The sequence below is a fragment of the Zalophus californianus genome, chromosome 9 (genome assembly GCF_009762305.2).
Source record: "Zalophus californianus isolate mZalCal1 chromosome 9, mZalCal1.pri.v2, whole genome shotgun sequence".
NCBI lineage: Eukaryota > Metazoa > Chordata > Mammalia > Carnivora > Otariidae > Zalophus > Zalophus californianus.
The window spans coordinates 101,289,074-101,306,781 of record NC_045603.1 but is presented as its reverse complement, the minus strand read 5'-3'; the positions used below and the strand labels follow the sequence as shown (position 1 = coordinate 101,306,781).

At 47.1% G+C, this 17,708-nt stretch overlaps 1 protein-coding gene across 8 annotated transcripts in view; it reads right to left on the bottom strand.

Annotated features, from left to right (window-relative positions):
• Positions 1–17,708, bottom strand: part of CRACR2A (calcium release activated channel regulator 2A) — a 125,917-nt gene that overhangs the window by 22,589 nt on the left and 85,620 nt on the right. For 7 of the 8 annotated variants that reach the window (XM_027591631.2, XM_027591632.2, XM_027591634.2 and 4 more), the window contains 5 exons: positions 17,059–17,246; positions 11,447–11,518; positions 8,890–8,935; positions 6,882–6,988; positions 2,567–2,885 (listed from right to left, as the gene is read on the bottom strand). In XM_027591631.2, coding sequence (XP_027447432.2) covers positions 2,567–2,885; positions 6,882–6,988; positions 8,890–8,935; positions 11,447–11,518; positions 17,059–17,246 — 732 coding nt within the window. Of the gene's footprint in view, positions 1–2,566; positions 2,886–6,881; positions 6,989–8,889; positions 8,936–11,446; positions 11,519–17,058; positions 17,247–17,708 lie in introns of those variants that run through there. The other variant, XM_027591635.2, reaches the window with a different exon arrangement.

The window sequence follows — 17,708 nt, the reverse complement described above, 5'->3', positions numbered from 1 at the left end:
TCTCTGTCCTGCCACTTTTTTAAAAAATTTTTTATTGTTATGTTAATCACCATACATCATTAGTTTTTAATATAGTGTTCCATGATTCATTGTTTGTGCATAATACCCAGTGCTTCACGCAGAACGTGCCCTCTTTAATACCCATCACCAGGCTAACCCATTCCCCCACCCCCCTCCCCTCTAGAACCCTCAGTTTATTTCTCGGAGTCCATAGTCTCTCATGGTCCGTCTCCCCCTCCGATTTCCCCCCCTTCATTCTTCTCCTCCTGCTATCTTCTTCTTTTTTTTTTTCTTAACATATATTGCATTATTTGTTTCAGAGGTACAGGTCTGTGATTCAACAGTCTTGCACCATTCACAGCACTCACCATAGCACATACCCTCCCCAATGTCTATCACCCAGCCACCCCATCCCTCCCACCCCCCACCACTCCAGCAACCCTCAGTTTGTTTCCTGAGGTTAAGAATTCCTCATATCAGTGAGGTCATAGGATACATGTCTTTCTCTGATTGACTTATTTCACTCAGCATAACTAAAAGTAATACATGCTAATTTTTAAAATTAGGAAAAAGAGAAAAGTAGAGAAGAAAATAATAATTATTCATAATCTACCTTGCCAACCAGAAGTGGTCACTATTCATATTTTGATGCATGTCTTCTAGGCTTTTATCTATGTAGATGAATGAATACATGTTTTATTTAAAGAGATTTGAAATATTATATACAATTTTATTCTTTCTCATATATTATTAAATTATAAATATTTCTCCAAGTCACTAAAGTTTCTTGAAAATGTGATTTTTTTAGATTTTATTTCTTTATTAGAGAGAGAAAGCGTGCCTGCGCACATGCAAGCACGATCGGGAGGAGGGGCAGAGGGAGAGGAACAAGCCAACCACCCGCTGAGCATGGAGCTGGACATGGGGCTCAATCCCAGGACCATGAGATCATGACCTGAGCTGAAAGCAGATGCTCAACTGACTGAGCCACCCAGGCGCCCCTTGAAAATGTGATTTTTAATAGTGCTATAATATTCTATTGAATTTTTTCAAGTGTTTGCTAATATACCTAACCATTTTTGAGTTAAATCTTTGTCTGAACTGGGTTATTAGGAAGGATTGCTAAGAGTAGAAGTGCTGGTTCAAAGGATGTGGAATTTCTAAGTTCTTGATTCTTGTTATCTATCAGACTACTTTCCAGAAAGGCCGTATGGATGATGCCTCAGCAGCCTTGCATAGGAGGGCCTGCCTCACAGCACTCTTCCAAAGGGCAGACCTTCTGGTAAAGCTTCCCCGTGATTCTCCGAGAGCACACTTCCTGTCTGCAGCAGCTCCTGTCCCAGGCCACTTGGTAGCACACGTGGTGGAATTAGCACCACATGAGAGCACACAGCGAGCAGGCTGGGCTCAAGTCCCTGGGGGCCCAGACCAGGTCTAGCCCCTCCGGGCTTCTGCTTCCCCATCTGCCACAGGGGAGAAGACACTGCTGATGCACCGCATCAGCTCACATGGCCCAGCACACCTGAGTGCTTTGTTCCTCCCTTTACCCCATCTCTTACTGACCTCTTGACACTTTTACATTTGGGAGCAGAGCATGGGTATTTAAAACCCCAGTGTGCCCCCTGCCCGCAGGTGCAGGTCTGTGCTGAAGGGGATGTGGAAGGGCATGGAGGAGGGAGGGGTCACTATCCACCACTGGCGCCATCCAGCTCTCATTCGCCTGCTGGCCCAAGGCCCTTCGGAGAAGGGATATGAGGCATCTTAATCCAGGCCCAGGAATGACAACCGATGCCAAGGAGTCCCTGCAGTGGTCGGAAAGTTTTCCTGGCACACATGCTAATATGGCCGTTTGGAAATGCTCAAGTGGCAAGGGCTCGGTCCTACAGGGCCGCCCCAGTGTATAGGGAGGAGTCTCTTTCACACTGTCATGGGCATTTCTGTAGCCTTTCAGAAGGTGGAGGAATCTATTTCTGGGCGTGGGTCACAAACAAGGTGAGGAACATCATCACCATGGACCAGAAGAAGATGGTTACTATGGCCTCCCTTTCCTGCAGCATTGAGCAGGAAGCCCTGGTTGGGAGTACAGGAGGGATGAGGGAGAGAAGCACCCTGAAGGGAGGAATAGGCAGGGCATTTGGGAATGAAAGGATGATTAGCCGATTGGGATGATTACACAAACTTTACAAAACAATGATTGGCCTTGCTGAGAACAGTTACAAAATATAAGAGAAGACGTGCAATTTTAAAAGTATGTGGTAGTTTATGCTAAGAGCCAAGCAAGATGTCTGTCTAAAGTAGCCACTTTTAAAATGCTTTTGAATCTGAATCAGAAAAGAGAACATAGGGGCAAACCACAGAAGTTATAAAGAGAATTTGCCAGGGCCCCCGAGCCTCCCTAGTGACACTCAGTTCAACAGGGCAAGCTGGTATCTGAAGGACACAAATAGGGTGATTCATGAGACCAGCCACATCTGACTTGCTGAGCTTCCTTTGGGACTCTTGGGTTCAAATGCAAGGGACAGGCATAAGAGTGACATCTACAAACCAACACAGGATGTGTCCTTACCTTAGACAAGGCTTCTTTTCCAACAGGCTGTCCTCGGGGAGATGTAGGCATGGGTTCCAAGGATCTGGCCTGCTGGCTTTGTCCTTCCACCCTCTGCTGGGTGACCTCCTCCTCTTCTGGGCATTTGCTCAATGGCTGCTCAAAGCTGCCATCCAGGAGCTGGGGCAGGGGGTCTTCTTCAATGGAGATGATTCTGCGGAGTGCCCGGGGGAGTGGACCTTCAGCCCCTGGCTCCTCTTCTGGAAGGGGATATCCACTCAGGCCTAGGGAGCTTCTCCTCCTCGGGAGGACAAACACATCTTCTAACTCCTCTGACTGGCTATTTTGGGGTGGGGAAGAAAGAGAGATGGGGAAAATATCATACAATATATCAATATGGAAACTGGAGAGATGCCTGATAGCTCTGTGACAAACAACTAACTGAAGAGCATCACAGCTAGCATGACAGCTTGGGGGCAGAGAGCTCCAAGAAAGGAAAAAAACAACAACAAAAAACAGACCCTGCATTCTCTAGCTCAGTCACCCAAAACACTTCTTTAAGTGCTTAATTAATATGAAGGTGATAAGGTGGTGGTGATGATAATGATGAAGGTGGTGGTGATGATGATGGAGGTGGTGGTGATGATGGAGGTGGTGCTGATGATGAAGGTGGTGCTGATGATGAGGAAGGTGGTGGTGATGATGATGGAGGTGGTGGTGGATGATGATGATGGAGGTGGTGGTGATGATGAAGGTGGTGTGATGATGATGATGGAGGTGGTGTGATGATGATGGAGGTGGTGATGTTGATAATGGAGATGGTAGTGATGATGATGGAGGTGGTGATGTTGATAATGGAGATGGTGGTGATGATGATGGAGGTGGTGATGATGATGATGGAGGTGGTGGTGATGATGGAGGTGGTGCTGATGATGAAGGTGGTGCTGATGATGAGGAAGGTGGTGGTGATGATGATGGAGGTGGTGGTGGATGATGATGATGGAGGTGGTGGTGATGATGAAGGTGGTGTGATGATGATGATGGAGGTGGTGTGATGATGATGGAGGTGGTGATGTTGATAATGGAGATGGTAGTGATGATGATGGAGGTGGTGATGTTGATAATGGAGATGGTGGTGATGATGATGGAGGTGGTGATGATGATGATGGAGGTGGTGGTGATGAAGGTGGTGTGATGATGATGATGGAGGTGGTGTGATAATGATGAAGGTGGTATGATGATGACGATGAAGATGAAGGTGATGATGAAGATGATGAAGATGGTGGTGATGATTACCACCAGGTATTTAGCTAACGACACAGTCATGCGCAGATGGACACAGCCCCATCCTCATGGTATGCTCAGCTTAGTGGGGGGCTGAAGCAGTAATGGCACAACTAAATATACTTCAACAAACTATGAGAAATGCCAAAAAGGGAGAATAAAGGATGTGAAGAAAGGAGCATAAAAGATCTGGAAATAAAGCATCTTCAATGAACAATCAGGTGGCCTTGGCTGTGGTCCCAATACCAGCCCTTACTGACTGTGGCACTAGGGAGAACACTTCAACTCTTCCAGCCTTCAATTTCCTCACTATAAAATGAGTCTTGCCTACCTCCCTAATAAGACAAAGCATAAAAACAGATGTGTTCGCAAAACAGCCCTCAGCAAAGTGAGTGAGGAGGTACTGCTGCTCTGGGAGGAGCCCCACCACTGGCTCAGAAGCAGCTGCGCATTTGTGGATGGGCTTGGGGTTGCAAGGAAGCCAGGCAGGGCACCTCTACCTGCCTTTCCTACCTTTCCCTTTCTCTTTCATTGTCCCTGCCAGTCAGCATCAGGAGTAAGTGGCCTCAGAGGCCTATGTGTGTATTTGCTTCCGGAAGCATCTGAGCATCAAGAACAAGGAAAAGCATAAGGAGGTGGAGGGAACTGGGCAACGAGATGTGAGCCAATGCATGGGCTGTATTCTCAGAAGGTTTTCAGAGCAAAGACCTCATAGACCCTTCCTGGCACAGGAGTTCAGGTCTCTGGGAACAATTAAGCTGAGAAGGGTTTTAAATGGAAGTCTGACAGGGAGAACCTTGAGTCCCAAACTGAAATACAGATGCACACACACATGCAAGGATTAGAAAGGAGAATGGAATGCAAATTAGGTGAGGAGGTGACAGGGCCAAAGGAGAAAGAAGGTAGGCGAAGGTCACAGAATATGCAGAACAGTGAAGCGCCCTTCATTGTGCCCCCTGGCTTATACTATTTATTCTTCCTAAGGACCAATAATAGGAAGGGAAAGGAAAAAAAAAAACTGCATGTGTCATTGTTCTGAAGTTAGGTGCAACTCTGAAAGATAAATTAAGATAGAGTGCTCACAAAAATGGTGACTTAATTTGGGTCCCTTGATACAAAATAAAGAATTCTGTAGCAATTCAGGGACCTTCCCACTTATTTATAAAATTGTAGTTTTTAATAGAAGCTAACTGTCTTCTTTCCAACAAATTTCTTCTACAGTCTAACAAGCCTACGGACTGCTTATCCACTTTGGAACACAATTAGTATTCCATCCACTTTCACTCTGCTTACACACACGAGTGCATGCGTGCGTGCCCATGCAAACAAGTGTGCACATACATACACAGCATGTTTCTTGAAAGGCCTCGCAACCAGAAAAAAGAAATGGCCACTGAAACAGCCCTAAAATGAAGTATTTCTTGGAAAAAGCTTTTGATTTGGGAAATTCTCAAGCACTGTTGACATCCTCTAAAATCCTCAGCTTAGCACGACTAAATTTATTTTTGGTTTTGCCATCAAAGGCTACATACGAACAGCAGAGAGCAGTGGCTTCTGCCAAAGTCTGTCCTGGAATTCAGGGTGTGCAATTTGTTACTTATCTGCTTATTGTCTGTTTCCTTTCCTCCACCCTAAGCTCTATGAAAGCTAGGGTCTCTTTTGTTCACCACTGTATACCTAGCACATAGCATAATATCTTGCACATAGTAGGCACTCAACAATGGACTCATGTTTAATTTATTTTTGGAGACATTACAGAACTCAAAAGAATGTCTGGTACAGATTAAGCAATCAGCGAATGTTTGTGGAATGAATATATTCAGTGCTGAGCAACCAACAGGCCAACCATTACTGCAGAAACTTGGATCCCAAATTGTATCCCTCTGTTGAGCTATTTATTGTTTTTAAAGATTTTATTTATTTATTTGAGAGAGAGAAAGAGAGAGAAAGCGAGGGGAAGAGCTGAGTGAGACGGACAAGCAGACACTGTGCTGAGTGTGGAACCTGACACGGGGCTCGATCCCAGGACCCCAAGATCATGACCTAAACTGAAATCATGAGTTGGATGCTCAACCAACTGAGCCACCCAGGTGCCCCTCTGTTGAGCTCAACCAACTGAGCCACCCAGGTGCCCCTCTGTTGAGCTCAACCAGCTGAGCCACCCAGGTGCCCCTCTGTTGAGCTCAACCAACTGAGCCACCCAGGTGCCCCTCTGTTGAGCTATTTAGAAAAAGAGTTCAGGATGATTGGGTCCAAAGACTTGACCAATGAGCTCATCAACATCTCCAGAGTCACTTCCCTTTTTCGTACTGTGTATTTCATGCTTGCTGTCCTCAGGGTCTCCTGGATGAGCAAATTCATGCACTTTCTCCCTGGCTTTGATTTTTAGGGGTCTGGCTGCCTTTACCTTTCTGCGGCCATCTATGTGGATGGGACACATGGCAAAAAGGAAAAGAAGGCGGAGGACTGGCTTGTCTCTTTCAATGGGCGATGAGCCACGCCTCTGGGGACTCAAACTCGATTACTGTGCTGTCTAATTACAACAACAAAAAAATGTTATCTCTGAGGTAATTAAATGTGAAGCACTGAGAGGAATCTGTCAAGCACAGGCCCCATTCCTGTTTGTAAAGCAGCTCAACTATTGGAGACGCCATCCCACACTTCAATTACCCTTCAGAGCCCAGTCATGTCCCTGAAAAACCAGGTGCATCCATTCTGCCCAACGGAGAGTATCTTCCAGCCACACTCCACCTCTCTCCCTTGACCCTTTTCATTCCCTCTCTCTGTCTGTCCTCTGCCGATCTACAGCCCCTCTTCTGTCCCTGTCCCTATCTGCAGGCACACACTAGAAGACCATGCCCTGTCCCAGGGACCTGCCCTGCACAGTCCACCTCCCGCTTGGATGTCAGAACAGAAAGGAACGTGTCCTCTAAGATTCAAGGGGAGCGAGTGCAAATGACTCCAGGCTTCCCCACCCTGGGCCACTTCTGGAGAGCCAATGGGTGCAAGACAAAGGAACACATAATGAATGAAGAAATCAGGGATGACTTACCTCCTAAGAATCCCTCTGCCGTCCAAGTATTTGCCTATCACGGAGCCAGATCTCTGTTTCCAGTTCGCCTTGGAAGCAGCTGTGTTTGCCTTGGCTGCCTTATCTTTCTGTAGAAACACAAAATGCCCTCAGATCCATGCCTGCTGATTTGTCCCAATGTTTGAGCAGAAAGGGTTCCACTTTCCCACCTCAAAGGTCAGGCTGTAAACCAAATTCTGAAGTAAGAAGCAATTGTTCTGGTCTCCCTGTTAGCATTCTCTTACTCTTTCCTTTTGCTGTTGTTTCTTGTCCAGGATCCCTCCCTCTTCCACCCAATAATCTAACAGAATGAATCAATACACAGTTTAGAGCCTGGGGTCCACCTTGTGGACCCCTCACAGCAGTACTGACAATTTGCAAGATGACAAGAAGAGATTATGCGGAAGGCATAGGAAGGTATGAATGGGCAGAAAAAACTGTGCATCTTTAAATCACACTCATCTGTATGGCTCCAACTCGTCTTTATTTCCAAAGCCCCAGAAATGAAAAAGGGACCAGCCCTGAGGATCGATTAGCCCGGTGCCCCGTGGCAAGCGGGGGCTTACAACCCTGCTCACGGTGCTCCCCAGCAGATGTCTCCCAGGACATGAGGGGGAGTTAGATCATAGGAGGAATCTCTCATTAACCAGTGATCTCCACAATTCCCAGTGTTTCTTAATGAGAGAAGGAGGGGCCGCAGTGCTCCCAGGGCCCCTGAAGGTATGGCTATAATGATTCCAAATTAATCTTTAATTATTATTCAGCATGAACATGATTTTATCCCTCTTTCTTCCATTCCCCATTAGGGTTCTTAAATTCCATTTCCTTTTCAAAGCAAAATGAGTTTGGCAGGTGAAGGGAAGTGAGGTTAAGGGATTAGGATGACGTTTGGTTGGAAATTTTAAAACAAATTCAGTGTTACTTCTAAAACAATTATAACCATTATCATCATCAAACAAACATGTGTAGGCTGAAGCCTTGCTCTGACAGTACATAGAGGTGGGCGGTAGAGAAATTTGCTGCCAGTCAGTGGTAGGAAAGAAATGGGGGTATAACAAGTTCTCCCCAGGGATTTGTAGTTGTGAACCAGCTGCCTTATGCTGGCCACATTCAGGCCACTGTCCAGCTCAGGGCCCAGAGCCTATGACCCTCCTCTTTGCAAGAGTTTTTCTCAAAAATCCCTATAATGTGGAAAAAGGATAGGAATTCCCTTTCCTCATGTGAGAGCTGGGGTCATGCTGGGGCAGGCTGATGACTTGCCCAAGGACACATGAGAAATTCACGAGGTACTAGATCCTGATGATTAGGAAGTTGCGGCGGTGACTCCTGTCCTTTTCTGTCTCTTCAGAGCATCCAATGGCTCCTCTCTAAAGGGGAAGATGAGTGGGAGAACATGGCATCCTGGATTTTGTTTAATGTGGCTCAAAGTGAAGACCTGTAAATCCATATAGGATTCTGTGCTATTTGGGAGACTATGTAAGTGCGGTGTTCAGGTACAGAGAAACAGGTGTCCCGGTAGGGCAGAAAAGGTGTACTTAAAATCAATGATGTTAATAGTGAGATATACATTTTTAATTTGTTCTATGATGGTATAAAAATGCAAATTTTTCATCAAGAGATTAAACATGTTAACGAAAGGGGGAAAAAAAAAACACCTGTGAGCATTTTGGTTAAAAGTGATCATGATATTTCAACTGTGCCATCTCCTGGATAGATCCACCATGTCCACGTTGAAGCGATCTGTGACTCTCTTAAATATTTTAGTCTCTTTATGCCAAGAGGCAAGTGTGTTACTTCATGGAAAATTCACACACTGCTACTCAGAAGGCCACCCTGCATTTTTATTATAAAAAAAAAAAATCCATGCCATTGTCTGCTCACACAGAAAGGATGAGCCAGACGTCAAGGACATTCTTGGGCCGGTTCCAGCACGGGCTCTGGCTGCCAGTGGACCCAAATCCTGTCAGGAAAAGGAGCATGGGTCAATTACCTGATAACGTATGTCCCGTTCATCCTGAAGATGCTTGTTCCTTTCCCTGCAAGTGGAAAAGGGGAATCTATTCAGACATGGTGTTTGCAGTGCATAGATCCAATAGCGACCGGTTTGCCAGGGAGATGCGCACAGAGAAAATCTTGACGTGGAAAGCCCAGGGAGTGTGTCTTTCCTTGGGGATTGTGACAGAAGCTAGTTTGTGTGTAAGTCGGCTGGAGGCCGGGGGACAGACAGATCCTTCAAGATCATGCACTCTAGGATCCCACCACTAGGAAGAGCCACCCCTAGACGGTGACCAGGAGTTCGCGCAGCACCTGTGAGCTTGCTATTGGGTGCGCGTGCTCTCTCTCTGACCCATTCATTTCACGCATGCATGCAGTCACTCAACAAATGTCTCCCGAGCACCCACTCCATGCTCAGCACGGTTCTAGCTACCAAGGTTACAAACAATGAATAAAAAAAAAAAAAAAAAAAAAAAAGAGTTCCTGTCCCCAGGGAATTTTATTTTAGGGCAGGAGTCATTGCTATTGAGAAAGACGAAGCAGGCACCTGGAAAAAAGAGTGTCAGAGGGTGCATTGGTATCTCAGTAGGGCGCTCACGGAGGCGGCATCTGAGTGGAGACTTGCCGGAGAGGGAAGCTATGCTGATATCTGAGGGAAGAGCGTCACAGGCAGAGGAGATGGCTAGGGCAAAGCCTGGAGTCAAGCTCTACAGGATGTGTGTGAGGAACAGAAGGGAGGGCATCAGAGTGCTCGGAGGAGAACCAGTAGGACCTGAGGTCAGAGAAAGGTGGGGGGAAAGCAGAGACCTGACCATTCGCGGTCTAGTGGGCCAGTGTAGGAACTTGGGATTCTACTCCAAAAGAGATATGAGGTCATGGAGGGTAGGGGAGTGGCAGCAGACTGTCCTGATCTCACTCAAGTTTTATAAGGAGCCCTACAGTATAGATGCTGGATTCCCAAGCACGTGTTCCTGAGTGTCCTGAAATTGTTTCCATTTGTCCCTTCCTCCCCCGGTCACATCCCAGCCATTGTCCCGATTCCCCCCGCTTCCTCCCCCCAATCTCCAACTCCACATTCCCGCTATTGCTTGCCCCAGCATTATCTCTCTACTTGACTCCTTTTTCCCACTGCTCTCTGTCACTATCTGGTGATTTCACTGTGGAGGAAAAATCTGCCACATCTGGGCTGTCAGCGGCTGCAGAATCTAAGCTTGTAAAGCATGCGACAGCACAGAAATGCTTCAGGCATGTGATTCTGCACAAATGCTGGTCTCCATCAAAGAGACCCATACGTAGAGAGCCGCCTTGTTATTCTCCTCTGCTCATTCGCTTGAATCTGTCCTTTTCTTCTAAGTACAAAAGAAAAAAGGAAAAAAAAAAAAACAACGCAAAAACTTGCCCTTGTACATTTTGTTCTCTTCCTTCCACTAAAGCTTCCTAAGAATCAAGACCTGCTCTCAAATGGATTAGAACGTGGCCACGTCCCATTCAGTTTGGAGCACTTTTCCATTTGGTAGCATCACAGATGCCAGACACAGTAACCTCACCTGGCTTTCAAATAAAACAAAATAAAAACTGGGGCACCTGGGTGGCGCAGTCGGTTAAGCATCTGACTCTTGATTTCGGCTCAGGTCATGATCTCAGGGTCCTGAGATCCAGCCCCACGTCAGGCTCCATGGTCAACATGGAGTCTGCTTGAGATTCTCTCTCTCTCTCTTCCTCTGCTCCTCCCTCTACTTGTTCTCTAAATAAATAAATAAATAAATAAATAAATAAATAAATAAATAAAACAAGTCAGAGTGTCCCTGATTCAAGACCACTGACTGCACTTCATCACCATTCCCAAGAGGTGTTTGGCAGACAGAAGTAGCTTGGAAACCTCACAGGCAAAAGTGAAAACCCCATCTTTCCACACACAGGTTTTATTTTGGGTTTGGTTCTGGCACATCCCAGACCGATGAGCTTTGAATTTACAGTGAGTCTTAGTGAGCTGAGGAAACTCTAAACTCCTTTGCTCTGTTTGTGTTCTAGTCATGATTTATTTTCTCATTCAACAGACATTAAAAGAATATGGCAGAATCGAGAGAATCAGCCAGATATGGATCTCAGTTCTGGCTCCTGCAGTGAGTAGCTGTGTCTCTTTTGGTAACTGGCTTCATTTCTCTGCTATCAATTTCCTCCTCCGTTAATTTCTCTAGCAGCAACTGCCCTCCTTTCCTGAGTTTCGTTGAAGATGAAAGGGTACCAAATCTGCCATAGGGTAGCAGCTCAAGAAATTCAGTTCCCCTCCTACTAGAGCAAGTACGACACAAGGTGCTGCGAGAGATGCCACGAAGAATGAGGCAAAGCCTACCTGCAGGGGTACAGACTGGAGAGGGGTGTGAGTGTGTGTGTGAATGGGCCAAACGTGATATGCTGAGGATCAGGGGAATGAGAGCATTCTCTCAGTGGCTATGACCATCCACAATGGAGGCAGGGAAGACTCTCAGACTGGCCCTTCCCACCCCAGGCACCTGGGATGTGCTCTCGGAACACACCCGGTACTCACGAACCTCAGGAAATCCAACTGCTTCAGGAGCCCCGACTTCTCGCGCTGCAGACTCTCCGTCACGCGGTACACTTCCCTGAGGAGGAGGCAAACACAGCACTTCTGAGCTTCCATTCTTGGGATGTAAGCTACCACGGTGTGAGGGGCTGGGCTGAAGTTGGATGCCCAGGACCCTCCCACTGAAACCCAGCCGGCAGTACCCCACCCTGGGGACACGGGGGTTAGAGGAATATGCCTCCCTTGGAGAGCACCTGCTATTGGCAGGTGGTTTCGGCCATGATCTCACTTATCAGTACAGATGCCCTATTTGGAAGAGGAAATTACCATAGACACAGACAAAGGGTCAGTAACTCTCCCCATGTTACACAGACAATCCATTACTGAGCAGGGTTCTAATCTAGATTAGGACCTCCTACTCCCAAACCCATGAACAGGGCTCCCTGCCCAGGCTCCAGGTGGTCCTGCCCTGCCCGGAATTCAGAGAATTAGAACCAACATTCTTCCTCAGTCCCATCTTAGAGGGTGAGAGCAGAACTTGTATTTTTTCCCCCCTGACACTGTTTCCAGGATCTCCAGAAGAATCATTCCTCCTTCCCCATTTTCCCCTATAAATCTCCAATCTGTTCATAGATCTCTGAAATTTCTACTATTGGCCACTCATTTCTTTAATTTAGGGATTTCATTTCTTTTTTTTTTTAAGATTTTATTTATTTATTTATTTGACAGAGAGAGACACAGCGAGAGAGGGAACACCAGCAGGGGGAGTGGGAGAGGGAGAAGCAGGCTTCCGGAGGAGCAGGGAGCCCGATGCGGGGCTCAATCCCAGGACCCTGGGATTATGACCTGAGCCGAAGGCAGGTGCTTAATGACTGAGCCACCCAGGCACCCCTAATTTAGGATTTCTTATCTCTAGCCAGCAAGCAGAGGTTTTGAGGAAGGGGCGGGAGAAGCTTAGAGGTAGCTGGGGTATCTGGAGAGCAACTCAGAGGGTGAGGCAGGGGCCTTGTCTGGTTTGGTCCAGTATGTTTGCATCTCTGTGGAGCCCAGTATCCAGCATGAAAGCTTAATCAACAAATAGCAGTAAGAAACAAAAGGAGAGTCGGGGAGGGAAGAAGGAAGGCAGGGATGGAGGAAGAGAGGAAGGAAGGGGTAAGTTGGGGAGGTATTCAATACCACTCAGGGAAGAAAGAAAAAAAGGAAAGCCGAACTGGGTGACATTGGAAAATAAGCCTTGCTGAACTTCACAACTTTGCCTCCCTCCTTCCTCTGTGCTCTGCACCGGTTTAGAAATGCTTGAATCACTCCTAAGCTTACTGAAAAAGGGCCATAGTTCCAGATTTCCAAACCATGGCAGGGCTTCTAGTGTAAGGAGCATCTTGCAGCCTCACAAATGTGTGCATTTCCACAAATTGTCTGGGTTCCCCGGATTGTGCCCACACCGGGCTGGGAAAGAACAGTCTCACACACACACACACACACACACACACACACACACACACACACACACACACACACACACACCCCGCCACCCCCTCAATGTCATTACTGAGCTGGTAAAAATAGCACCTGCTTGCTCCATCCATCCCAGACTTGGGCCAAACTCACCATAATCAGATTCCTTAAAAAGTATCGGTGTGTTTTTCCCCCCCACTTATAGAATAATTATAAAGTCAATTTACAACAAACAATAACAGATTGAATCAAATTCTAAGTTCACCTTAGACAATCCTAATTAAGCAACAAAACTTCTCTAGCTCTCGCAGAGCTGCAAATTCCTAACATTTTATTACCAATTATATTTAATTTCAACTTGAGGGAAAACAATGTATTTTCCATTACCCAAACCGGGTCCCCAAGTCCCTGTGTAGGATTCTGCTGTGATGAGCGGTCCGGAGTACGGCTGTCTGTGTGCTGCCACCGAGCCCTGGTCACCAAGGTGGCTTTGTGTTTCCTCTGGCCTAGTCGTAGGTTCTCATTCTCAGCCAGGAGCAGACAGTTTTGCCCCTGCTAAGGACAATCCTTGGAAATCTGAGGTCTGTGTTCTCAGAGTGCTTGATTTAGGAGCCAGTTCCTAAAAAGCAAGGCAGAGCGGTCTCTGCCCTGTTTACATAGTACCAGTCGACCGCTGAAGCCACACAATCACACCCGCATGTACGCACATATGTTACATATCGACGCGAATATAGGTCTACCTATTTGTCTAGTAAACATACATCTGTTTAGATCCATACACATTTTCAGGCTTTTTGTGTGTTAACAAAAAGAAGGGCATTCCTGAAAAACCAAATGACACTTGGACAGTTGACCAAAGGACCTTCAAAGTCCTTCTAACTGGACGTCGTAAAGGTTTACACTGGGTAATCTGTGGACTGAAAGGGAAAGAACTTGGCATTTTTCATAGGAGTGACTGGTGAGAGGTTTATGGTTGTCTTTAGAGAACGGCTGTTGGCTTTGTTTTCTGGAGAGGGATGAGTCAGGGAGCATCTCCAAAATATATTGTCAAGTGAAAATGCAGGCTAATGCAGAACAGTGCGCTGCCACTTTATAAATGAGAAGTGTGTGTGTGTGTGTGTGTGTGCGTGTGTGCGTGCGCACGTGCGCGCTTGTATATGCATAGAACACTCTGGAAGGATCCACAAGAAACAGGACTGGTGGCCTGTTGATCGCAGGCCCAGAGTCATGAGTGTGGCACGGGGCATGCAGGCCTCTTTTCAAGTATATATCCTTTTGTGCCTTTGGGATTCTGTGCCTTGTCATAAACTCCCTACCCTAAACAAAAATTCATTAACCAAATAGAAAGGTACAGCTTTTCAGCTGACCTTTCATCTTTATATGATATTATCTCTCCTGCTTGATTGTTCCTTCTTTATCTTATTTTAAAATCAAGTTCTCCTGGGCGCCTGGGTGGCTCAGTTGGTTAAGCGACTGCCTTCGGCTCAGGTCATGATCCCGGAGTCCTGGGATCGAGTCCTGCATCAGGCTCCCCGCTCAGCGGGGAGTCTGCTTCTCCTTTTGACCCTCCCCCCTCTCATGTGCTCTCTCTCTCTCATTCTCTCTGTCTCAAATAAATAAATAAAATCTTTAAAAAAAATAAAAAAAAAATAAAATCAAGTTCTCCTTCCTTGAGCATCTTCAGAGAAGAGAAAAATTAATTTTGCCCATTCAGAATTCTAGCTGATAAATGACTGTCTTTTTATCCTCTATTCCTATTCCATCCTCTCCCTTCCCAGCTGCTCTGGTGCAACATCGGGCAGCAAGATGTTGTGCAGGGGGAGCGCGTGCTATTGGGACGACGAGCCTCTGTCCCTGTTTTCTGGCACCAACTAGCTGTGTGGCTTGGGGGCGGTCACGACACTTCACTGAGCCTCAGTTTCTTTGTTCATAAAATGAAGAGGTGGCTTAGAGCACTCGGGTTCTCTCAGTACTGTTGCTCTGGGATTCTGCTCTACAGAGCGCAAGCTAAGGCTCTCCCTGCCCTTGTCTCCTGACCTCCCTGGACAGGACCCTCGCTCCCGGGCTCCCGGCACGCTTTCTCACTGCAGCATTGTGCGCTTTCTGAAAGCAAGTCGCGAAGGTTCAGAGGTTCAGAAATCATTTCTCTCTCCCTCCTAACCCTCTTTTTCAATTCCCAGCCTCCAGAGATTGTGTCTCTGACTTGGTTAATTAAGATAAGACTTCAGAAAGATTTTAATCCTCATGCTGTGATTTGATACCCCAGCACTGGGTGCTTATTTCCATTTGCTGTTCTAATGCTTGTGCCTTCAGATGTTTGTTGTTTTAGAACTTGATTGAATTTTAAGAGCCTGAATCCTTAATTCTGTTTTGTAAAGTTAAATGCCTGCACCTTGTTGGCCTGCTCTCAACGAGGAGGAACTGATTTTGCTTGTTTATAATGAAATACACTGTCCTGCCACTGGTCATCCGAGAATCGGAGTGAAGGGTTTTGTTTTAAGTCAGTTACTCGGGAATACATTTTTTGTTTTGTTTTGTTTTAACTAGAGAAGTCTTACTAGGGTAAAACTCCACATGCAAACACATTTCCTCCGTCTCGCCCCAGGCAATCAGGCCCAAGCCGCAGAGCACACCCAGAATAATGGGATTTGGGCCGATGGACCCAAATGTTGCCAGCAGTCAGACAGAGGGACGGCTTTCACTTTTGAACAAGGGGAAGGTTAGTGTATGTAAAACTCGGCACTGCTAAGCAACACTGTCCTCTGAAATCAGACTCTCTATAACATCTGGCACAGGGCCAGACCCACGTGACCTTCTGCAGAATGAATGAAGGGGACAAATGAGAGCCTGAGCGAATAATGAGTGAGCGTGGCCAGTCCTACTCCTGAGTCAGTATTTTCTGGCTGGCTCATTACGCACTGTGCGGAGTCAGCCAGATGCGTCCAGCCCTGAGCATCCTGTGACAGTTACTTAATACCCCTTGGCCCTGGGCTTCCTCATCCGTAGAGTGGATACTCACAGTACCTGCCACAGCAGGATGCTATCAAGTTCTTATGGAATATTGTCAAATTACTGACATGGGGTGATATACGGAATGCACAACACAATAAACCAGCGCAGAGTAGTTTTCAATAAATGTTTGACAAGTGACTGAGTAAATGAATGTATGGGTAAATGCGTGAACAAATAAACAAGGGAGATCCCCATCCCTGGGCACGCCAAGGAGTGCATTTGTTCTCAGAAGCTAATGCTCCCAAGACAAGATAAATGGCTCGTCCCCCAGCAACTCCTCAGGTTCAGCATGCAGACCTAGCCCTTGATCCTTCCTCATACGTGCCTCTCCCTAGCAGGCCGAGTTGGCTGGTTGCACGCCCAATGCAGCTCAGTGGCGAACCGGGCCCTGAGAGACGTGGGGCTCCCCGCACTGGGCCCACACAGAGGAGAGAGTGGGCAGACTGGAGCAAAGATTCCAGGGCACTGTCACACACTCCATCAGATTCTATGTTGACCTCAGAAGCCTACCTGCTTCATTCTTGTCCTGGGTCTTCCTAGTCTCTCAACTATTACAGTCACCTCTCTCTCTCTCTCTCTCTCTCTCTCAAATAAATAAATCTTTAAAACAAATTTAAAAACTAAAAATAAAATAAAAAGGGGCAGTTGGGTAGCTCAGTCAGTTAAGCAACCAACTCTTGGTTTCGCCTCAGGTCATGATCTCAGGGTCCTGAGATGGAGTCCTGCATCAGGCTCCGTGCTCAGCAGGGAGCCTCCCCTTCCTTCTCTCTCTGCCCCTCCCCCCGCTCTCAAGTACTCTCTCTCTCTCTCTCAAATAAATAAATAAATCTCTTAAAAAATAAAATAAACCATGATAGTTACGGGTGGTCTGTCTGCTCACTCAGCCTTTTCTCAGTGACTGCCTTACATTTATTGGTTGGATAACACATCTTTCTCATCACATAGTAAATTTTCCAAGAACAGGGTTGTAGATGTCCTACAAATCCTAGATTATGCTTGCCCTGGTCTGCTTAATGGCCTCCGGATCCCAGAAGAGATTTTCAGGGAGGAAGGAACCCCCAAGCCCCACGTGATAGGCAAGGTGACAGGGTCCCCAGGAGAGGAGATGGCACGCTCACAGCAGGGGGTGGAGCCCGCGAAGGCCAGACTCACGTCTCCTTGTCCTGGTGGAGTTGGCGGGCCTCTTGCTGGAGGCTTTCCAGCTGCTGCTGGGCATCCTGCAGCTCCTGGGAGGTCCGCGCCAGCTCCTGGGCCAGCTCCTGGTTTGTGACTTTCAGCTTGGTGTTCTCAGCCTTGGTTTCATGCTCATCATTTTGTAGCATGGCGCACTGACCTTCCAGCTGGAAAGGAAAGTGGGGGAGCAGAAGGGAATGATATGCAGCCACCAAGCAATCTGGCCTGCCCCTGCCTCCCCTCACTTTCTGCACCTGTGGGCCATCTCGACCAGCCATCCCTGCCCCGGAGCCTCGACAGGCTTTGTCCTGCGCCTTAATTCACACCGATGCACTTTTGGAGGCAGGGGAGACGTTTTGGAGCACATCTCATCTCTCCCCTGCCTCCACAGGGCTCCTGAACAGTCCAGAGGGAGAGGCACCATTCACAAAGACTGCTAGGAAAGGAAGGTCACCAATCCATCCGTGCTGCCCATCCCAGTGACGATAATGCTGATCATTATCATCTCATCCGTGGTCTTGAGAGCTAACCTCAACCCCTTTTGTCCTTTCAGTCAACTGTCTCCCTCAGCCCTGAAGAACATGAAGGCAGCTAAGTGGCATTCTCCATAAAACCATCCTTCCCAGTTC